This window comes from Carcharhinus amblyrhynchos, chromosome 12, assembly GCF_965287045.1.
Source record: "Carcharhinus amblyrhynchos chromosome 12, sCarAmb.v2.hapA, whole genome shotgun sequence".
Taxonomy (NCBI): Eukaryota; Metazoa; Chordata; class Chondrichthyes; order Carcharhiniformes; family Carcharhinidae; genus Carcharhinus; species Carcharhinus amblyrhynchos.
The window spans coordinates 45,257,973-45,275,451 of NC_137335.1; the positions used below are offsets into that span (position 1 = coordinate 45,257,973).

Genomic DNA, 17,479 nt, shown 5'->3' on the forward strand with positions numbered 1-17,479 from the left:
GTTACAGTTTGGACTTTTGCCCCAGCCCCTTACCACCAATATCATGAACACCTCCACACCCCCACTCCAAACACGCTCACTCATTTTATCTGCTGTTTGTGGCTGAAAGATTGTTTCAGTAAGAAGTGTTGATCTCCGATCATTCAAAATCTGTATTTAATACATACTTTGTATAGATAAGCATGCCCAAGTTTAATAATTATTTTGTTGGTGTGTTGTTAACAAGGGGATAGGTGTGTGCCCATGTATTCTCTTGCCTCTTACGCAAGCTAGAACATAGCACATCAGGGAAACAACATCCAGGAAATAACTATTTGGTTATGTTTATTTAATAATGTATAGAAGCATAAAAAGGAAGCAAATTAGATCCTGAAACAGGCCAGCACTTAAAAACAATGAAAATGAATCAAGACATACTAGGTTGTTAAATCTTTTGTGGACATTAGGCTAAACCTTATGAGTAAGAGCTCCGTAGAACAGGAGTGCATTATCAGAAATAGGGACATGTAAATAAAATGCATGATAGATTTTCTGTCCATTAATTCTAATGGTTGTGAAACCAGGTGGGCCACTGACTGAATGAATCTGGTTCTGTACCTGAAAGCCCAATGTATCAGAAGCTCTGCTCCAAGAGTGCTGAACCTTAAAATGTATTCCTATGGTTTTAACAGTATCTAATAACAAACATGATATCTCAATTAATACATATAGTTTGATAAGCTTAAAATTAAAAAACAAGTTTCATTTGTGACAGCTGTCATGAAGCATATCATATGTACCGGTCACACAGCCCTCCTAGAGATGCAGATTTCCGAAGTTATATTTGAAACTCTGATTTTCTTTAACTTATAGAAAAAATATACAGTAATTTCTATATTATCTGCACCCGCTTTTCCCTTCCAAGAGAGTGTTGAGGATAGGGAAAGCGGTCCTTCAGACTCTAAAAGACTGTGGAACACTTTATCAACCGTAGGATGCTGGTGATCAGAGATTATTTCCTGGGACAGTTTGTTGCTGTTTTAAGACATGCATGCAGTCCATACTTTGTGGTTAGGAACGGGAGTAAACTATTCAGCCACATACTTCCAATCACGGTTGATCTTTACCTCAATTCAATATCCTGTCTTTGCACCAGATCCACTGATACACTTACATGACAAAAATGTATTGATCTTAAAAATTGAATTTCAATTGACATCAAATGATTTCCCGATTTCCAATACCATTTGTTGCAGCTCCGAGTGGTAAAAATATCATTGAATCTCTATAGTGCCGAAGAAGGCTATTTGGACTATCTAATCTCCACCGGCTCTCTGACAAAGTATCTTACCCAGGCCCTCTCCCCTGCCCTATCCCCGCAACGCCACACATATACCATAGCTAATTATTCTAACCTACATGCCTCAGGACACTCAGGGGCAATTTAACCTGGCACTTAACCTGCATATCTTTGGACTGTGGGAGAAAAACCAAAGCACCCAGAGGAAACTCACACAGGCGCAGGGAGGATATGTGCAAACTTCATATGTATAGTCTCCTAAGGCTAGAATTGAACCCAGGTCCTTAGAGCCGTGCTAAGCACTGTGCCACTGTGCTGCCCTGTTCTCATATATAATTCCTTATTCTGGATTCCCACAACAAAGGAAGTAATTACTCACTATTTGCCCTATCAAATCTTTTTACCATTTTAAAGGCCAAAATTAGATTACCTCTCAGTCTTCTAGATTCAATGAAATACAAGCCATGTTTGTGCAAAATTGCCATATTGTGAATGCTTTAATCCCAGTATCATTCTGGTAAGCCAGCACAGTCCCTCAGTCCATGCACCTTTTCTAGTATGTGGTGTGTGAAACTAAATGTAATATACCAGTTGGGTCATGATGAAGACTCCATACAAGTGAATCACAACTTCCTTAGCACTGTGTTTCAGTTTCTTATGAGTAAAGACTTTGTCTTTGATTTTTTTTGTATCTGTGTTATTTTTTAGTACTCAGTGCACATGAACACACAAATTACTTTTCTCCTCTATAACTTTTCACTTGCCATTGAGAAAATGTTCCAATTTATCTTTGTTGGCTCCAAAGTAGATCACCTCAAACTTCCAAATGTTGATTCATTTATTAGAATTTTTCTCCATTCATTTGGTTTGCGTACATTACTTCATAACCTCCTACTCCCGCACAAAAAAGCTGCACTGCCTATCTTTTATTGCTGATCACGTTATGATAGGCTAGTTGAGGAATAATATATTTGTGTTACATTATTATTACATATTGTGTTACATTATTCTGACTGTTTACTTTCGCTAATAAAACAACCTGAGATTCTTGGCAGTGAAATAATCCCTAGATTTTAACCAAAGTCAAAGAACGATTACATACTCATTGATGAATTAGTTTTGATGGTTTCCAGTTTCTCAACTGAAAGCTTTTGTGGCAAGAAAGGTAGTTGGAGAATTGGGAGGTGATAGAATCCCTAAATTAATATACCAGTTGGGTCATGATGAAGACTCCATACAAGTGAATCATAACTTTCTTAGCACTGTGTTTCAGTTTCTTATGAATGAAGACTTTTTCTTTGATTTTTTTTGTATCTTTTTTTTAGTACTCAGTGCACATGAACACCCAAATTACTTTTCTCCTCCATAACCAGCTATCTCCATGCAGAAGGAGGCCATTCAGTTCATCAAGTCTGCACCAACCCACTTTTTTATGTTACCCAGGCCCTATCCTCATAAACTGACATAATTACCCAGCTAATCCCCCTAACCTACACATCTTGGGACATGACGAGCAATTTACCTTGGCTAGTCCACCTAACCCTCACATCTTTGGATTGTGGGAGGAAACCGGAGCACTTGGAGGAAACCCACACTGAAAACAGGGAGAATGAGCAAATTCCACACAGTCACCAAGGCCGGAATTGAACTCGGGCCTCTGGTGCTGTGAGGCAGTAGTGCTAACCACTGTACCACTATGCCGTCCCGATGTGCTGCACTGGAACCCCGATGACATGCTGTTTGTTCTGCATTCAATTAGCAGTGGGAAACCGCCAAGATGGCATTGATATAATGTGGCGGGAAGACAATTAAGCTTGTTGACAGGATAGTTTACATGCTGTCTTTTGCGATTTAGTGCAAGGTTTGGAATGTAATGAGAGGCACAAAGGGATCACACACTTAATGTCTTAATGTCACACTACTTAAATCTAGCAGCACTGAGGTGGTGCCTCAGGCTCACTAATGAAAGTCAGTCATAGTTTAATTGCCTATTATTCATCTTTGACATTTGACAGAAGAAAGGGGAGAGGAGACCACTGCTGGAATTTGGCAGCAGGCCTCTTAGAGAGAGACAGTAGTCTGCCTTATGCACACAGGAGCTGTGGGAGTAGATCATGGTGGTAGCTTCTGGTTGAGGCATGCTGTGGGTCTTTGCCACAGGGTCAAATGGGAGTGGCAAGGACAGGATGAGAGAGAGAGAGACCACCAGCCATTTGATTCATTGCATCCAGTCTTCCTGGAGTGTGAAAAGGAAAAATGCAGAAGGAGGGAATAGTTGGCTCTGGAGGCACCACTGCAGCAAAAGGACCAGCTATCAAAGGGAGCATAGGGAATTTGCAGCAAGAGGTCACATTTAAAAGGGCCCAAAAACTGCTAAGAGTTTACCAACTCACCTAAACTACCTGTACATGTTGGAGTAACAGTATCACAAAAAGACTGCAGGCTGTCAAGGAAGACTATCACAAGAATGATTTGTGATCCATAGTATCATAGAATCCCTATGTGCAGAAAGAGGCCATTTGGCCCATCGTGTCTGCACCAATAACAATTCCTCCCAGGCCCTATTCCTGTAACCCCACGCATTTACCCTGACACTAAGTGGCAATTTAGCATGGCTAATTAACCTAACCTGCACATCTTTGGACAATGGGAGGAAACTGGAGCACCCAGAGGAAACCACACAGACACAGGGGGAATGTGCAAACTCCACATAGACAGTGATCTGAGGCCAGAACTGAACCCGAGTCCTTGGCGCTGTGAGATAGCAGTGCTAACCACTGTGCCACCCGGTGGTTTGGTGGTGGTCCTGAAAATCACAGTAGTGCTCAATATTTACATTTCTGCATTTTGCGGAGATCCACTGAGATATGAACGGTGTCACCAAGACAACAGCTCATCACTCCTTCAAGTACATGTCCAACATCTTATCAAGAGGGCTGGTGACTATATGCACTAATGGGCCAAGCCTGACAGCCAGGCAGGGAGGCACATGGCCTTCAGGGCTTGTGTTGGGTTCCTCAGTGCAAAATGACATTGGTTACACCCATGTAGCCATTGAGGCTCCCAAGGATCAGCTAGCAGCCTTCATTGTCCATCAATGCTCAATTAGTCTATGACTGCCAAAGCACACCTGCAGCTGTGTGCCTAGTTCTCTGAGAGCAGTCACAACACCTCGATACTTTGACAGTCCCAGGTTCCACAATTGTTCCATGCCTCCTCCTCCCCTTCACATGTCTTCAGGGACATATGTTGTGCAGTGAAGACATGGTTACCCATACCTGTGAGGAACCCTTGCATTGTGTTTGAGGAAAGGTACAATGCATGCCATAGAACGACTCAAGCAAACATCAAGCAAGTCATTTGATGTCCTAAAGACATTCACTGTTTGTTCCAGATGCATGTGCCTGACATGCTCAATACTTAGTGGGCCCTTGCGAGTGGGCTAGGAGCTGGGAGCAAGGGAGAGGACATAGGGGGCTGGAGAATTAGGAAAGAGGCATGCAGGCCTGGAATTCCGATGGAGTGTTGTTGGTTCCAGATGCTACCAGCAGCAGGAAACTTCCAAAGTGATGCTGCGGTTACAAGGTAGCAGGAAGAAAATTAACCTTGTTAATAAGGTAGTTTATTCTCATTTACATGCTTTGTTTGCCATTTAGTGCATAGTATAGTTGTCTTTTATTCACCTTTGATAGAGGAGTGGGGAGGCAATGCCATTGCTGAACTGGACAATCTATTCTCACTGCTCCTGTGAACCCAACAACAGACTACTGTTCCATCTTCAAAGCCTGTTGCCACAATCCTGCCACTTCTGTGCTTGTAGGTGGAATGGTTATAAGTTGCTGACTGGTCCTGCTCATTGCTTGGGATGATTTTGATGGCCAATCTAGGGCTGCCTGTGGCATGAATGGCCCCGGCTTCCTGTAGGGCTCCCCCACCCCCGTCTGTCACAATACTGAAGTGCTAGGGTCATTGGCAAACGGGGGCTTAGGAGCTGCTGTCCACACTTCCAGATATGGAAGCCAGGTGTTCCTGCTCTCTTTGTTGCTTACCTGAAATGGAAAAGAACCTGATGGAGATTTCAGGCAACACATTCACTCTTCTCACCTTGCCATTGCTATGTTAAGCTCCAGCTTTATTATGCATGTCTGTGCACATCTCCACTGACTTGTCTGCTGCATCTGGCTCTCCATATGGTCACTGACCTCCTGTTAGAGTAAGCCATGCACATACACCTGAGACATGGTAGCACTCATAGCCTGTAAGTACTCCTCCATCATCCGCACACTATTCCACATATTCTTTGGAAGCTCCACCAGATGTTTCCTCATCTTCCACTGCAGCTGCAGCAGGCTCAGTGTGACTGAAACCTGATGCCCCACATCAGGATTGGAGTCAACACTGGCCTGGCTTTGTATGGTCCTCTGACTCTCAGTGGCCTACTCAGGCACATCTGTGATGTGTTTACAAATATGACCCTGAATCTAATCATGAACACAGACAAGTGGCAGGAGTGTATCTGCTGGCGGAAGATGTACAAGCTGATGCTGTATCCTCTGAGAACTTCTTTTCAGAGGTGGTTGACTGCAGGTCCCTGATCTTAGAGGCTACCCATTTTCCTGGTGTGCCAAGACCTGCGTGAGGGAACACAAACAGTTAGGAATCAGTGCTTCATATCTTCTCCTCCCATTCATTTTACTGTGAATCTCCATATGTTCAGTAGTAGATGCAGGAGCTGAAGATCTCCTCATCCTCTTGAGTTGGCACTTTAGTTTCGCCATCTGTGATGACCTGATCACCTTCTGATTCAGCCAATTTTAGGGCATCCTCTTACAAGTGTCAGTGTTCTTAATGATAGGTGTTCAATGGTTATTCTTTAACCCCTCCTTACTGTTATAGTTCTGCTTCTCCTGCAAGCAATGGAGGGGCATTGTAAGTTTCCACATGCAGACCAGCACAGTTTATATGCTGGTAGCATCCCTCTGAACTATGATGGGCATGCCTGCCCTCAATGGAGATGAAGGAAATAAGAAGAGACACACACTTGGGGTAGAATTCTCCAATGGTCCCCCCAGTGAGTTCAATGGTAGGTGGGGTGATTGGGGAAGAATTCAGCAGGAATTCAGAAATTGGTTTCACATGGCGTGAATTTCCCAGGGGATCTTGCACTAGTGCTTGACATGATGGATCAGAAAACATGCTGGAGCTAGCATAGAACTGATTTGCATTCCGCTAATTGGATGCAGATGAAGGCTCAACCAGAATATCTCCCCACTTTCAACTCAACACCAAGGAAGTAGGAAAACACGCCCGTGCAGAATATGCTGGAGCAATGTAGCATGCAGAAGTCAGCACTGACCTGAATAAAGTCTGGGGCTATGTTTAGTGTTGAATGGAGGCTGCCAGTGACCCTGGAACACCAGGGGAGATGTTGGGGTGACAGTGTGGCAGCTGCAGTTGGATCTTCCAGATTCAATTTCATCAGGAAGTCCATCAGTCCATCTTCAGTGTTTCTGGAGCCCCATTTTCTTTCTTCAGTAGTGGGTCAGTGTTACTGGGTGCCTTTTCAATATGGTATCCAGATCTAATAATAGGCTTACATCATCATACTTGCCCCATCATGAAATACACTATCAAATCCCCAGGTGCATAATTAATAATCTCAAGTCTGGTTTCCAACTAGCCTCTGCAGAAGGAACCATGCCATGTTACTAGTGCCACCGCCACCCCCTCCCCCCCCCACCCATCCTGCCTCCGGCCATTATGGAATTAGTCGCAGATGGGAGAATTGGGAGAATTCCACCCTTTGTTGAATATGCTGTGCCTTGTATCATCCAGTGGCTAATGCATGTTAGGTCAATGACCTTTTGTTAACTCTTTCTTTCTCACAGATGCCACCGGATGTGTTAAGGGGGTAGCACTGTGGTTAGCTCTGCTGCCTCACAGCATCTGCGGCCCGAGTTCAATTCCGGACTCAGGTGGCTGTGTGGAGTTTGCACATTCTCCCCGTGTCTGCATGGGTTTCCTCTGAGTGCCCTGGTTTTCTTCCACACTCCAAAGATGTGTGGGTAGGTTGACTGGCCATGTTAAATTGCCCCTTAATGTCAAAGGGATTGGCATGGTAAATGCATGGGGTTGTGGGGATAGAATGTGGATGGGATTGTTGTCTGTGCAAGCTCGATAGGTTGAATGGCCTCCTTCTGCATTGTAGGAGTTTGATGATTCTGTTACTATTTTATCCACTCTCTTGCTCTAACAGAATTGAATTACATGAGTATTGGATAATTTCTTGAATTTTGCTGATTAAACTCAAAGAAACATTTTGCTGACAGAACATTGGTTTTAAAAATGCACTGGATGTACTTCACCACCTCACCTCCCCCTTCAGGTATTGACTCTGTTCTCGACTGTTTTAACTATCTATCCATAAAAGAGAAAACAACAATGAATAAGAAGTTGGAAAATCATCTGTTTAAGAATGGCATAGAACAATGTGCTTGTCTTTTCTCTGAATGTAGATCTTCTTTTCAAAATTATTGATTTTTTAATGCAAGGTTTATTTTTAACAAGAAGTTATCAGTTAAAGAAATGCTTGAAACAAATTACTGAGAAGCTATAACTAAAATAAAGAACAAAGAACAACCCAGCACAGGAAACAGGCCCTTCGGCCCAACGAGCCCGTGCCGCCGCATCACCCTACACCTATTCTACCCTGCATGTCTACGAATGGGTAGCATGCATGTCTACGAATACCCAATAGCTGTGCACAATAAAGCAGTTCTGATTGAAGTTGGAAATTGGCAATAATAATATATGTATTCACATGTTTAATATTGTCACATTTTGTGTCAAAATAAAAAAAAGGTATGGAAATTGTAGGAAATCAGTTCTGGAGACTGGCTGGTAATTTGACACAAAAATTTCTGCTTTATTGACACAGATACATTTCTTGCAGAAGCACTGAAGTTGCAGTGTGTTATAATGAAATATTTGCTGAACTGAATTTTTAAAAAAATGCTGAAATTATGAATTAAAAGCATAGAGGGTTACAGTACAGAAGGAGAGTATTTGATCCATCATGTCCACTCTTACTTTGTACTGTTACAGCCCAAACTACATTCACTGCTCAATTCTCACCTGTTAGCCCAGTATATTTTTCTGGTTTGAATGTTTAATAAATTTTTTCTCTTAAAATTTGCAATCTTGACTACCTTAGCACTCCCTATGGTAAATAAATTTCTCACCAACCTCTTTTCTCATTCTCTTTAACAATCGTATAGTGAAGATCTCTTTTCACTGACCAGGGAAATAGGCTGAGCAGGAATAGACTATCAAAATACTTCAAAATTTTAGAAACTTCAATTAAACCTGGTAGGGAAAACACATTAGAGAAATGCTTCCAGTGTTAAGTGCTTGAAATCCATAATACTCTTTCAATTAAAATCCATAATCCCTTCTTAAAGCAATTGTTCATTTTGAGTATCAGACTGTTATAATACACTGAAAATTTAGCAAGGATTAACTAGTCAAGATTTTCTTCATTCCCAAGGAGTTATCTCTAGCAACATCTACAGGACTGGTAAGTTATCTGTTTCAGATTTCTTTCCTTGTATTTGAAATTTCTTTAATAGTAATGTTTCTCTGATAAGTAAATTGTTTTTATTCTTCTGCTTCTTAAATTCAAGGCTGTTAATTGTTGTTTGATTGCACTTCATGTTGGGATCTGAAAGTAGTTATTTAAAGTTATGCATCGTTTATACCTTTTAAATGTTCCAATGGGAAGGAGGAAGAGAATTTCATTTTGATGAATTTAAATAACTTTTTTCTGCAAATGATCCTGAGAATATGTTTTAAACCATTTGAATGTTTAAATGATATTGCTGGTTAACATTTTATTAATTTAACAAATGTATGAAATGGGACAGTCTAAAATTAACTTTCATGTGTGCTTGCTACAAGTTAAACAAGCTTTTTTATGTGGAATATATTCTTTTAAATGTGAATGGTGCATCGTACTAAAATTATACTGAATTTTTAGGGCTGTTGTGGGCAAAATGGTAAAACAGGATAAATACTATTCATGTCAAAATGTTATATCATGGAAAATAATTCATTTTTGTATTACACAATAGCAAAATATTGCATCTGCGTTAAAATAATTAAAACACTAATAGGGAATTTTTAACAATCAAGATAATTAGAGCTGGTCTGACTATTATTGTGGAAGTAACAGCATGAGTATTTAGTTCTTCATGTTTATTTTGAATCATGTTAGAAAAAAATTAGAATATTTTTGAACTTTCATATTTATAAATTCAAGTTGAATTAAATATATTTAATGAAAATATAAATGATTTTTTAAAATCCAAATCAATCAAATCAAGTCCAATTCAGAGTCTCAACAAATGAGACGTTACCGATCCAAGCTGACAAGACAGGGCTCTCACTTACTTTCTTGGGCTTGATCTACATGATCCAAGCTGATTGGAGTAGGCATTGCACCGCCTCCAAGCCTTGATCTTATTTGCATCTTAGCCAAAAGACCGAGATGCTGCTTTTAAAAATTGATTCAAGTGAAGCTAAAATGTAATCTAATGACTCCAACTAAGTACAGCATGTTGATACCACGCTTGATCTTAGCCAAAAGGCCAAGAAGTGATGAAAATACAACTGATTGTGAGACTTGAGGTGGTCCGGGGAGTTCACACACTCCAGGGTTGATCATGTATCTGCTAACCATGAGTAACACCCGCATCCAGGAATTTGCCTTTGGGCTGAATTAAAATAAAGAAGACATCTTGGGAGCATAATACTAGCTGTAGAAAGGAGGAGGTCTGTGTGTATTCTGGGCACTTAATTCATCAGCAACTCAAAAGAATAGTTGAAGGTCATTGGAGAGCCAGAACAGTTTTGATTTTCACAGCAGGTGAAGTAGGACTATTAAACATTCTCTGATAAATTTTAATTTTTAATTCATATGGATTTTATGAATCCATAGTTTGTGTTGTTTTTTCTCAGCTGGGATGCTATCAGCACCTCAAGTAGAATCGAGGTGTCCCTGCAGTCTTGCCAGGGAACTGGTAATAGGGTGCTGCCAAGTATTAGATAAAGAAACCTTATGCCTGAAAAATAACAATAACAATAAAAATAACAATAAAAATAACTTAGCAATAAAGTTACTTGTGGCTGTCCTATGTTGCCTGCCTCTAAATGGAACTTCGTGTATTCTCCATTACAGGGTGTAAACTACCAACTGTGTTCTGGAACAAGCAGCAAAACCATATTTTTTTCTGTTGTCCAGAAAGAATCAAATGTGAAGATATATCTTTAAAATATTAGACTGTTTCGTAAGGAAGATAACACCTCAAGTGTAGTCCTGAAACCAGTCATGCCAGAATTTTATGTGACAGTTTATCTTGGACATGCATCAAAAACAAAATGTTTTGTAAAGACCTCACATTAAATTGCTTGAAATTGATATTTCTGCATTCTCTTCAGGTTGAGTAAGATGCAGATATGAAAAGGTCAGTTTTAACTCTCGCCAAGTCGCAGGTGCAAAATTGAGTCCAAAATTGACTCACAATCCCAGAGTACAGACATGGGGAATTTACAGGGGGTCAATGGCTGGCCACAATTTTTCCTGTCAGGGTGAATCTGCTTTTACTTGATGGGAAAGCTGTTGCAGATTCTACTTTTCAGCACCAAGTTAAAATGCAATCTGAGTATCATTGTTGCAATGGGATCTCGACTTGCCAGAAATGAACAAGGCTTCCACCTGTGACTGGCTGGTGACTCAATCCCTCCAGTGCTGTGAATAGTTAAAATGGTGACCAGCAGGATTCCCACAGGAATGGGTCATTAAGGTTGAATACTTCAGTCTTTAATCTGACATAAAGGTGGGTTAAAACTCACTGCCGATCCTGCAGAAACGTGACAGAAGAAGTTGAAGTTGAATTATCCACTGCATTGCACTTTTTTTTGTACAATGTTAGCAAGTGAGGAAGGGGAAAATTAGATCTATTGAGGACAGTTTTTATATTTTGTTGCTTGTGTGCTTACCTGTATGAACAGCTCACTTGCAGTTGTGGCACCTGCCTAATTTTGAAATCAATGGAAGGACATTTAGCAGGTTCTGCAGTGTGAGCTATCTGCTTCCCTGCTTTTCCGCCCGGGCAGTGGTATTCACAATTTTACTTCTTGTCGATTGTGAGTTCAGACTTAGTTTGGCTTTAGGGTATGAAGGTATTTTCACTCCACAACCAATTTGAAATGAGCTGACTTTGCTCAGTAGCTGGGACCATATTAGTAACCATGCACTGAAATACTCCATAAAAGTGACGAGGAAAGTGGAACAATTCATACTGGCAATTGAAAGTCGGTTGTGTCCTGTTCAAATTAAGGACAGAATGTTGTTTTCTTACCAACAGGAAAAGAGCCAGACAGGTGCATTTGGTTGTGTGGAAGGTGAAATGTAAGCTTCCCAACAGCAGGTGAAAGTTGGAAATTAAGATTGTGGTGGATGGAAGGCATGTCAAGCTGTCCAACAGCAAGCAGGAAGAACCTATTTATATTGCGTTAGCATGCCATGTATACTCATTGAAACACCATTGTTCCAGATGATATGGTAATTTTGCAATTTTACACTGCAGCAAATGAGAAACACATGCCTTCAGATTCATGACTGGTTAAAGATGGCATGTCACAGGTGGGGAAGTAATGTTGGTGGATTTGATCTGGGCAGTAATTGCCTTTCTTTCATGTTGTGCCACAGGAGAGGAAGCATTGATGCAATGAGTTTAGGTAGTAGCTATGCAAGGGGGTCAAGGCACAGCTAACTGAGGGAGGGAGAGAGGCAGGTGCTGGCACTTGCTGGTTTTGCAAGGCTGATGGGGGCATTGCTGATTGAGATAGAGAGAATGCCACCTGCTGCCATCATTTGGAAACAGAATCTTCCAGTACTCATGGATGGGCTGGAGGAGAATCTGGAGATAGGCATTGCTAAATGATAGGGCCACTTGTCACCTACGGTGAGTGTTCCGAGACATCACCCCGGTAATGGCTGTGATAACAGCAGCTCTGGTTATCTGGTTGGGTGTGTAGGGGAGGAAGAGGTGACTGGATGAAATGTTCAGCAACAGTTGTAGTCTTGAAGTGTCCAGACACAACAGCCAGACTGATACTGCTGGATTGTAGAAGATGAATGCCTGTCTGTGTTTGCTTTAAGTATGGTGCCAGGTCTCCAATGAGTTAATAACAGTGTTGTTGATTTCCTGCTTGCCCCCATGCATTATGGGTGAGCACCTTATCCAGCAATATCTAATTAGTCACCGCATGTTTGCATGTAGATCACTATTCTGCCTACAAGCGGAGGTACTGCACACCACCAATCTAACTTTCAGGACACTCAGATTCTGATCTATGCCAGGTTGCAGAGGCAGAATGGAAAAAGCTTTATTCTGTGCCTGAGCATACTGACACAAAATTTCATTGGCTATTGAACTTATCTTCAACTGTAACTCCTGAAGAATAAGTGAAGAAAATATGTAAACAGTTGAAAAATCTCCTTCCTCCTGCCTGTGGAAACTTGGGCTGCAAATACTTAACATGTAGGCTGAACACTGACACAAAAATGTCAACATTCTCATTTCAATCTTAAATTATCTGAGTAATAAGTGGTTAATTGAATATATGAATTTGATTCAAGTAATAGCAACAAATAATTAGTGGTGTATATCTGGAAAAAGATCAACATATCCTATATTTCTTTTTGGAGCAAGCAGGTGATTCAAGTACATGGCCCCTTTTAGTTTTTATGTAGCCACAAACACACAATAAGTTAAAGGCATCAACTTGTGTGTAAGCTGGCCAAAGTTGTTGGTTTGTTGTTCAGCTGGTCTGTTTAGAGGGAGCTTTGCATAAGACCATTTTAGTGGTGTTTGTTGTAGTATGCCTTTAAATGATTTCAGCATGCCATCACAAGAAGAGAAATACATCATGTGATCCTGTCTCAGTTTTATTTTGGTCTGTGTGCAAAACACAGCTCTTGTAGCTTTGCTGCTGATATCTTCAAAATTTCTACCCATGCAGATACCGGGTGGTTATTCTCATTGCTTGAAGGTACCAGTTTGTTTGGATCAATACATGGTTCTTTCTAGCTGCAGCAGTCTTTGCTGTAGTGCACTGCCACTGCAAATGGCCCTTTCTGCCACATGCCACGTAGAATTGAATAACAGCTGAGCATTTCCTTGGCACTTTCAGAAGTTGTACCTTCCACATATTTTGCTATGTTAAGGCATCCAAGTGAGTGTGGCAACAATTGTGGTTGTGCTTGGGTGGTCAGCAAGGATCGCTTCGTACTTACACCCATTCTTGAGTAGTTATGGGGGATTTCAATCTACATATAGATTGGTTGACCCATGTTGGACGCGGTGGGCTTGAGGAGGAGTTCTTGGAATGCTGCCGGGATAGTTTCCTGGAACAGTGTGTGTTGGAGCCGACGAGGGAGCGAGCTATCTTGGATCTGGTGTTATGTAATGAGGCAGGTAGAATTAGGGACCTTGCGGTGGAGGATCCTCTTGGGGAGAGTGATCATTGTATGGTGGAGATTCTGGTGCAGCTGGAGGAGGAGAAAGTGGGTTCCCGGACACGCGTCCTTTGTTTGAACAGAGGGGAGTACGGTAGGATGAGAGAAGAATTGGCGAATGTGGACTGGGGGAGCGCGTTGGAAGGTAGGTCTGCTGAGGAGCAGTGGAGGATCTTTAAGGAGATCTTTCTTGGTGCTCAGCGGAAATTTATTCCGATGGTCAAAAAGGACAGTAGGAGGAGAGGTAATAAGCCGTGGATAACGAAGGAGGTGAAGGAAAGTGTTAAATTAAAAGCGGAAGCGTTTAGAGTAGCTAAGAGTAGTGGGCGAGAAGAGGATTGGGAGAGGTTTAAATGTCAACAAAGATTGACAAAGAAGTTGATAAAGAAGGGTAGGAGAAACTATGAAGCTGGGCTAGCGCTTAATATAAAAAAGGATAGCAAGAGTTTTTATAAATATATAAAAAGGAAGAGGCTGGCTAGGGTGAACGTTGGTCCCTTAGAGGATGAGAAGGGGGACTTAATGGTAGGGGATGGGGATATGGCTGAGGTCTTGAATAACTTTTTTGTTTCTGTCTTCACGGAGGAGGACGTGAATAATTTGCCGGGTGTTAGAGATGGAAAGGTGGTAGGACTGGAGGGTCTTAATGACATTACTGTTACTATGGAGGAGGTGCTCGACAGACAGGAGGGGCTGATTGTGGACAAGTCGCCAGGACCGGATGGAATGCATCCGAGGGTTCTGAAAGAAATGGCGGAGGTGATAGTGGATGCCTTGGTGGTTATTTTCCAGACATCGCTGGATTCCGGGGAAGTGCCGGAAGATTGGAAAACGGCTAATGTTACGCCGTTGTTTAAGAAGGGTGCCAGGCAAAAGGCAGGGAATTATAGGCCGGTTAGTTTAATGTCTGTTGTAGGTAAAATGTTAGAATCCGTCATCAAGGAGGAAATAGCGAGGCATCTTGAGAAGAATTGCTTGATAGAGCAGACGCAGCACGGTTTCGTTAAAGGGAAGTCGTGTCTGACAAATTTACTGGAGTTCTAAGAGGATGCGTCTAGAGCGGTGGATAGAGGAGAGCCGGTGGATGTGGTCTTTCTTGATTTTCAGAAGGCGTTTGACAAGGTACCTCACACGAGGTTATTGCAGAAGGTCTGGGGACATGGAGTTGGGGGTATGGTGTTAGCGTGGATAGAGGATTGGTTGTCAAATAGGAGGCAGAGAGTGGGGGTCAATGGGTGCTATTCGGATTGGCGGATGGTGACTAGTGGAGTGCCCCAGGGGTCGGTGCTGGGGCCTCAGCTATTTACCATTTATATAGATGATCTGGAGGAGGGAACCGAGTGTAGGGTGTCGAAATTTGCTGATGACACCAAGATTGGTGGAACGGCAAATTGTGTGGAGCGTGTGCAGAGTCTACAGAAGGACCTAGATAGGCTGGGCGAATGGGCCAGGAAATGGCAAATGGAATTTAATGTTGGCAAGTGCGAGGTGGTCCACTTTGGTAGGAGTAATGGTAAGAAGGATTATTACTTACGTGGCGAAAAACTGCAGCAGGCGACAGTGCAGAGGGACCTTGGGGTCCTTGTGCATGAGCCACAAAAACCCAACTTGCAGGTGCAGCAGGTGGTCAGGAAGGCGAATGGGATGCTGGCCTTCATAGCGAGGGGGATTGAATATAAAAGTAGGGAGGTCTTGCTGCGGCTGTATAGGGCATTGGTGAGGCCGCAGCTGGAGTACTGTGTGCAGTTTTGGGCGCCATACTTACGCAAGGATATTTCGGCCTTGGAGGGAGTGCAGAGGAGGTTTACTAGGCTGATGCCGGAGTTGAGGGGTTGAGCTATGAGGAGAGGCTGAATAAACTAGGCTTGTACTCGTTAGAGTTTAGAAGAATGAGGGGAGATCTCATTGAGACGTATAAGATGATGAATGGGATGGATAGGATAGAGGTGGAGAGACTCTTCCTGCTCAGAAAGGATAGTAGGACTAGGGGGCATAGCCTCAAGATAAAGGGGGGGCGGTTTAGAACGGAGTTGAGGAGGAACTTCTTCACTCAAAGGGTGGTGAATCTCCGGAATTCCCTGCCCATTCAAGTGGTGGAGGCTACCTCGCTAAATATATTTAAGACGCGGGTTGATGGGTTTTTGATAAGAGAGGGGATTAAGGGTTATGGGGAGAGGGCGGGAATGTGGAACTGAGCCACGACAGATCAGCCATGATCTTATTGAATGGCGGGGCAGGCTCGAAGGGCTAGATGGCCTACTCCTGCTCCTATTTCTTATGTTCTTATGTACATATTCAATATAACACATTTTGGGCTTATTTAGCAAATCATTCTGGGATTCTTTGATGGGTGGAGGTAATCATCAATTCAACAATTTTGCCTGCTTGCTCTGTGTTTGAAGTGTCACAGCCCTTTTCTCAGAATCTGCTGATGAAATGGTCTATGGATTCTGTACACCGCTGTCAAAATGACATAAACTCTAGTTGATGAGTTCGGAAATTTGAGTTGATTCTAAACCAGTCTTCCAATATAGTCCATGGGTGAAATTTTGCCCAAAAATGTGAAGTGTTGAATAGGTTGGTTTTTGCACTGCTTTTTTCAGTGAGGTAAGGACACAAATTTTTGGCATTCTGTGCAAAAATTGGGCTGTCATGTGATTCTCGCCAGGGGGAGACACAGAGCTTAATCACACATGTGAAGCCAGCTGCTGATTTTTGGGAGCCATTGCTCTGGCGCCCCGATATTAGAACATAGAACATAGAAAAACTACAGCACAAACAGGCCCTTCGGCCCACAAGTTGCGCCGAACATCTCTACCTACTAGGCTTACCCATAATCCTCAATCCTGCTAAGTCCCATGTACTCATCCAGAAGTCACTTAAAATACCCTATTGAATCCGCTTCCACCACCACTGCCGGCAGCCGACTCCACGCACCAACCACCCTCTGAGTGAAACACGTACCACTGACATCTCCTCTGTACCTCTTCCCCAGCACCCTAAACCTGTGTTCTCTTGTGGCAGCCACTTCAGCCCTGGGAAAAAGCCTCTGAGAATCCACCTGATCAATACCTCTCAACATCTTATACACTTTTATCAGGTCACCTCTCATCCTTCTTCTCTCCAAGGAGAAAAGACTGAGCTCTCTCAACCTATCCTCATAAGCCATGCCACCCAATCCAGCCAACATCCCTGTTAATCTCCTCTGCACCCTTTCAATGGCTTCCACATCCTTCCTGTAATGAGGCGACCAGAACTGAGCACAGTACTCCAAGTGGGGTCTGACCAGGGTCTTATAAAGCTGCGGCATTATCTCCCAACTTCTAAACTCAATTCCTTGACTTATGAAGGCCAGTACACCATACACTTTCTTAACCACATCCTCTACTTGCAAAGCCGATTTGAGAGTCCTATGAACCTGGACCCCAAGATCCTTCTGATCTTCCACACTACTAAGAGCCTCACCCTTAATATTATATTCCTTTATCCCACTTGACCTGCCAAAGTAAACCACCACACACTTATCTGGGTTGAAGTCCATCTGCCATGTCTCCGCCCAGTCTTGCATCCTGTCTATGTCTCACTGCAACTTCTGACATCCCTCTACACTATCCACAACA

At 42.5% G+C, this 17,479-nt stretch overlaps 1 protein-coding gene across 1 annotated transcript in view; it reads left to right on the plus strand.

Annotated features, from left to right (window-relative positions):
* Positions 1–17,479, plus strand: part of nrxn1a (neurexin 1a) — a 1,747,513-nt gene that overhangs the window by 434,818 nt on the left and 1,295,216 nt on the right. Inside the window, exon 5 of the mRNA XM_080200471.1 lies at positions 8,826–8,855. Within this exon, the coding sequence (XP_080056597.1) occupies positions 8,826–8,855 (30 nt within the window). The remainder of the gene's footprint in view (positions 1–8,825; positions 8,856–17,479) is intronic.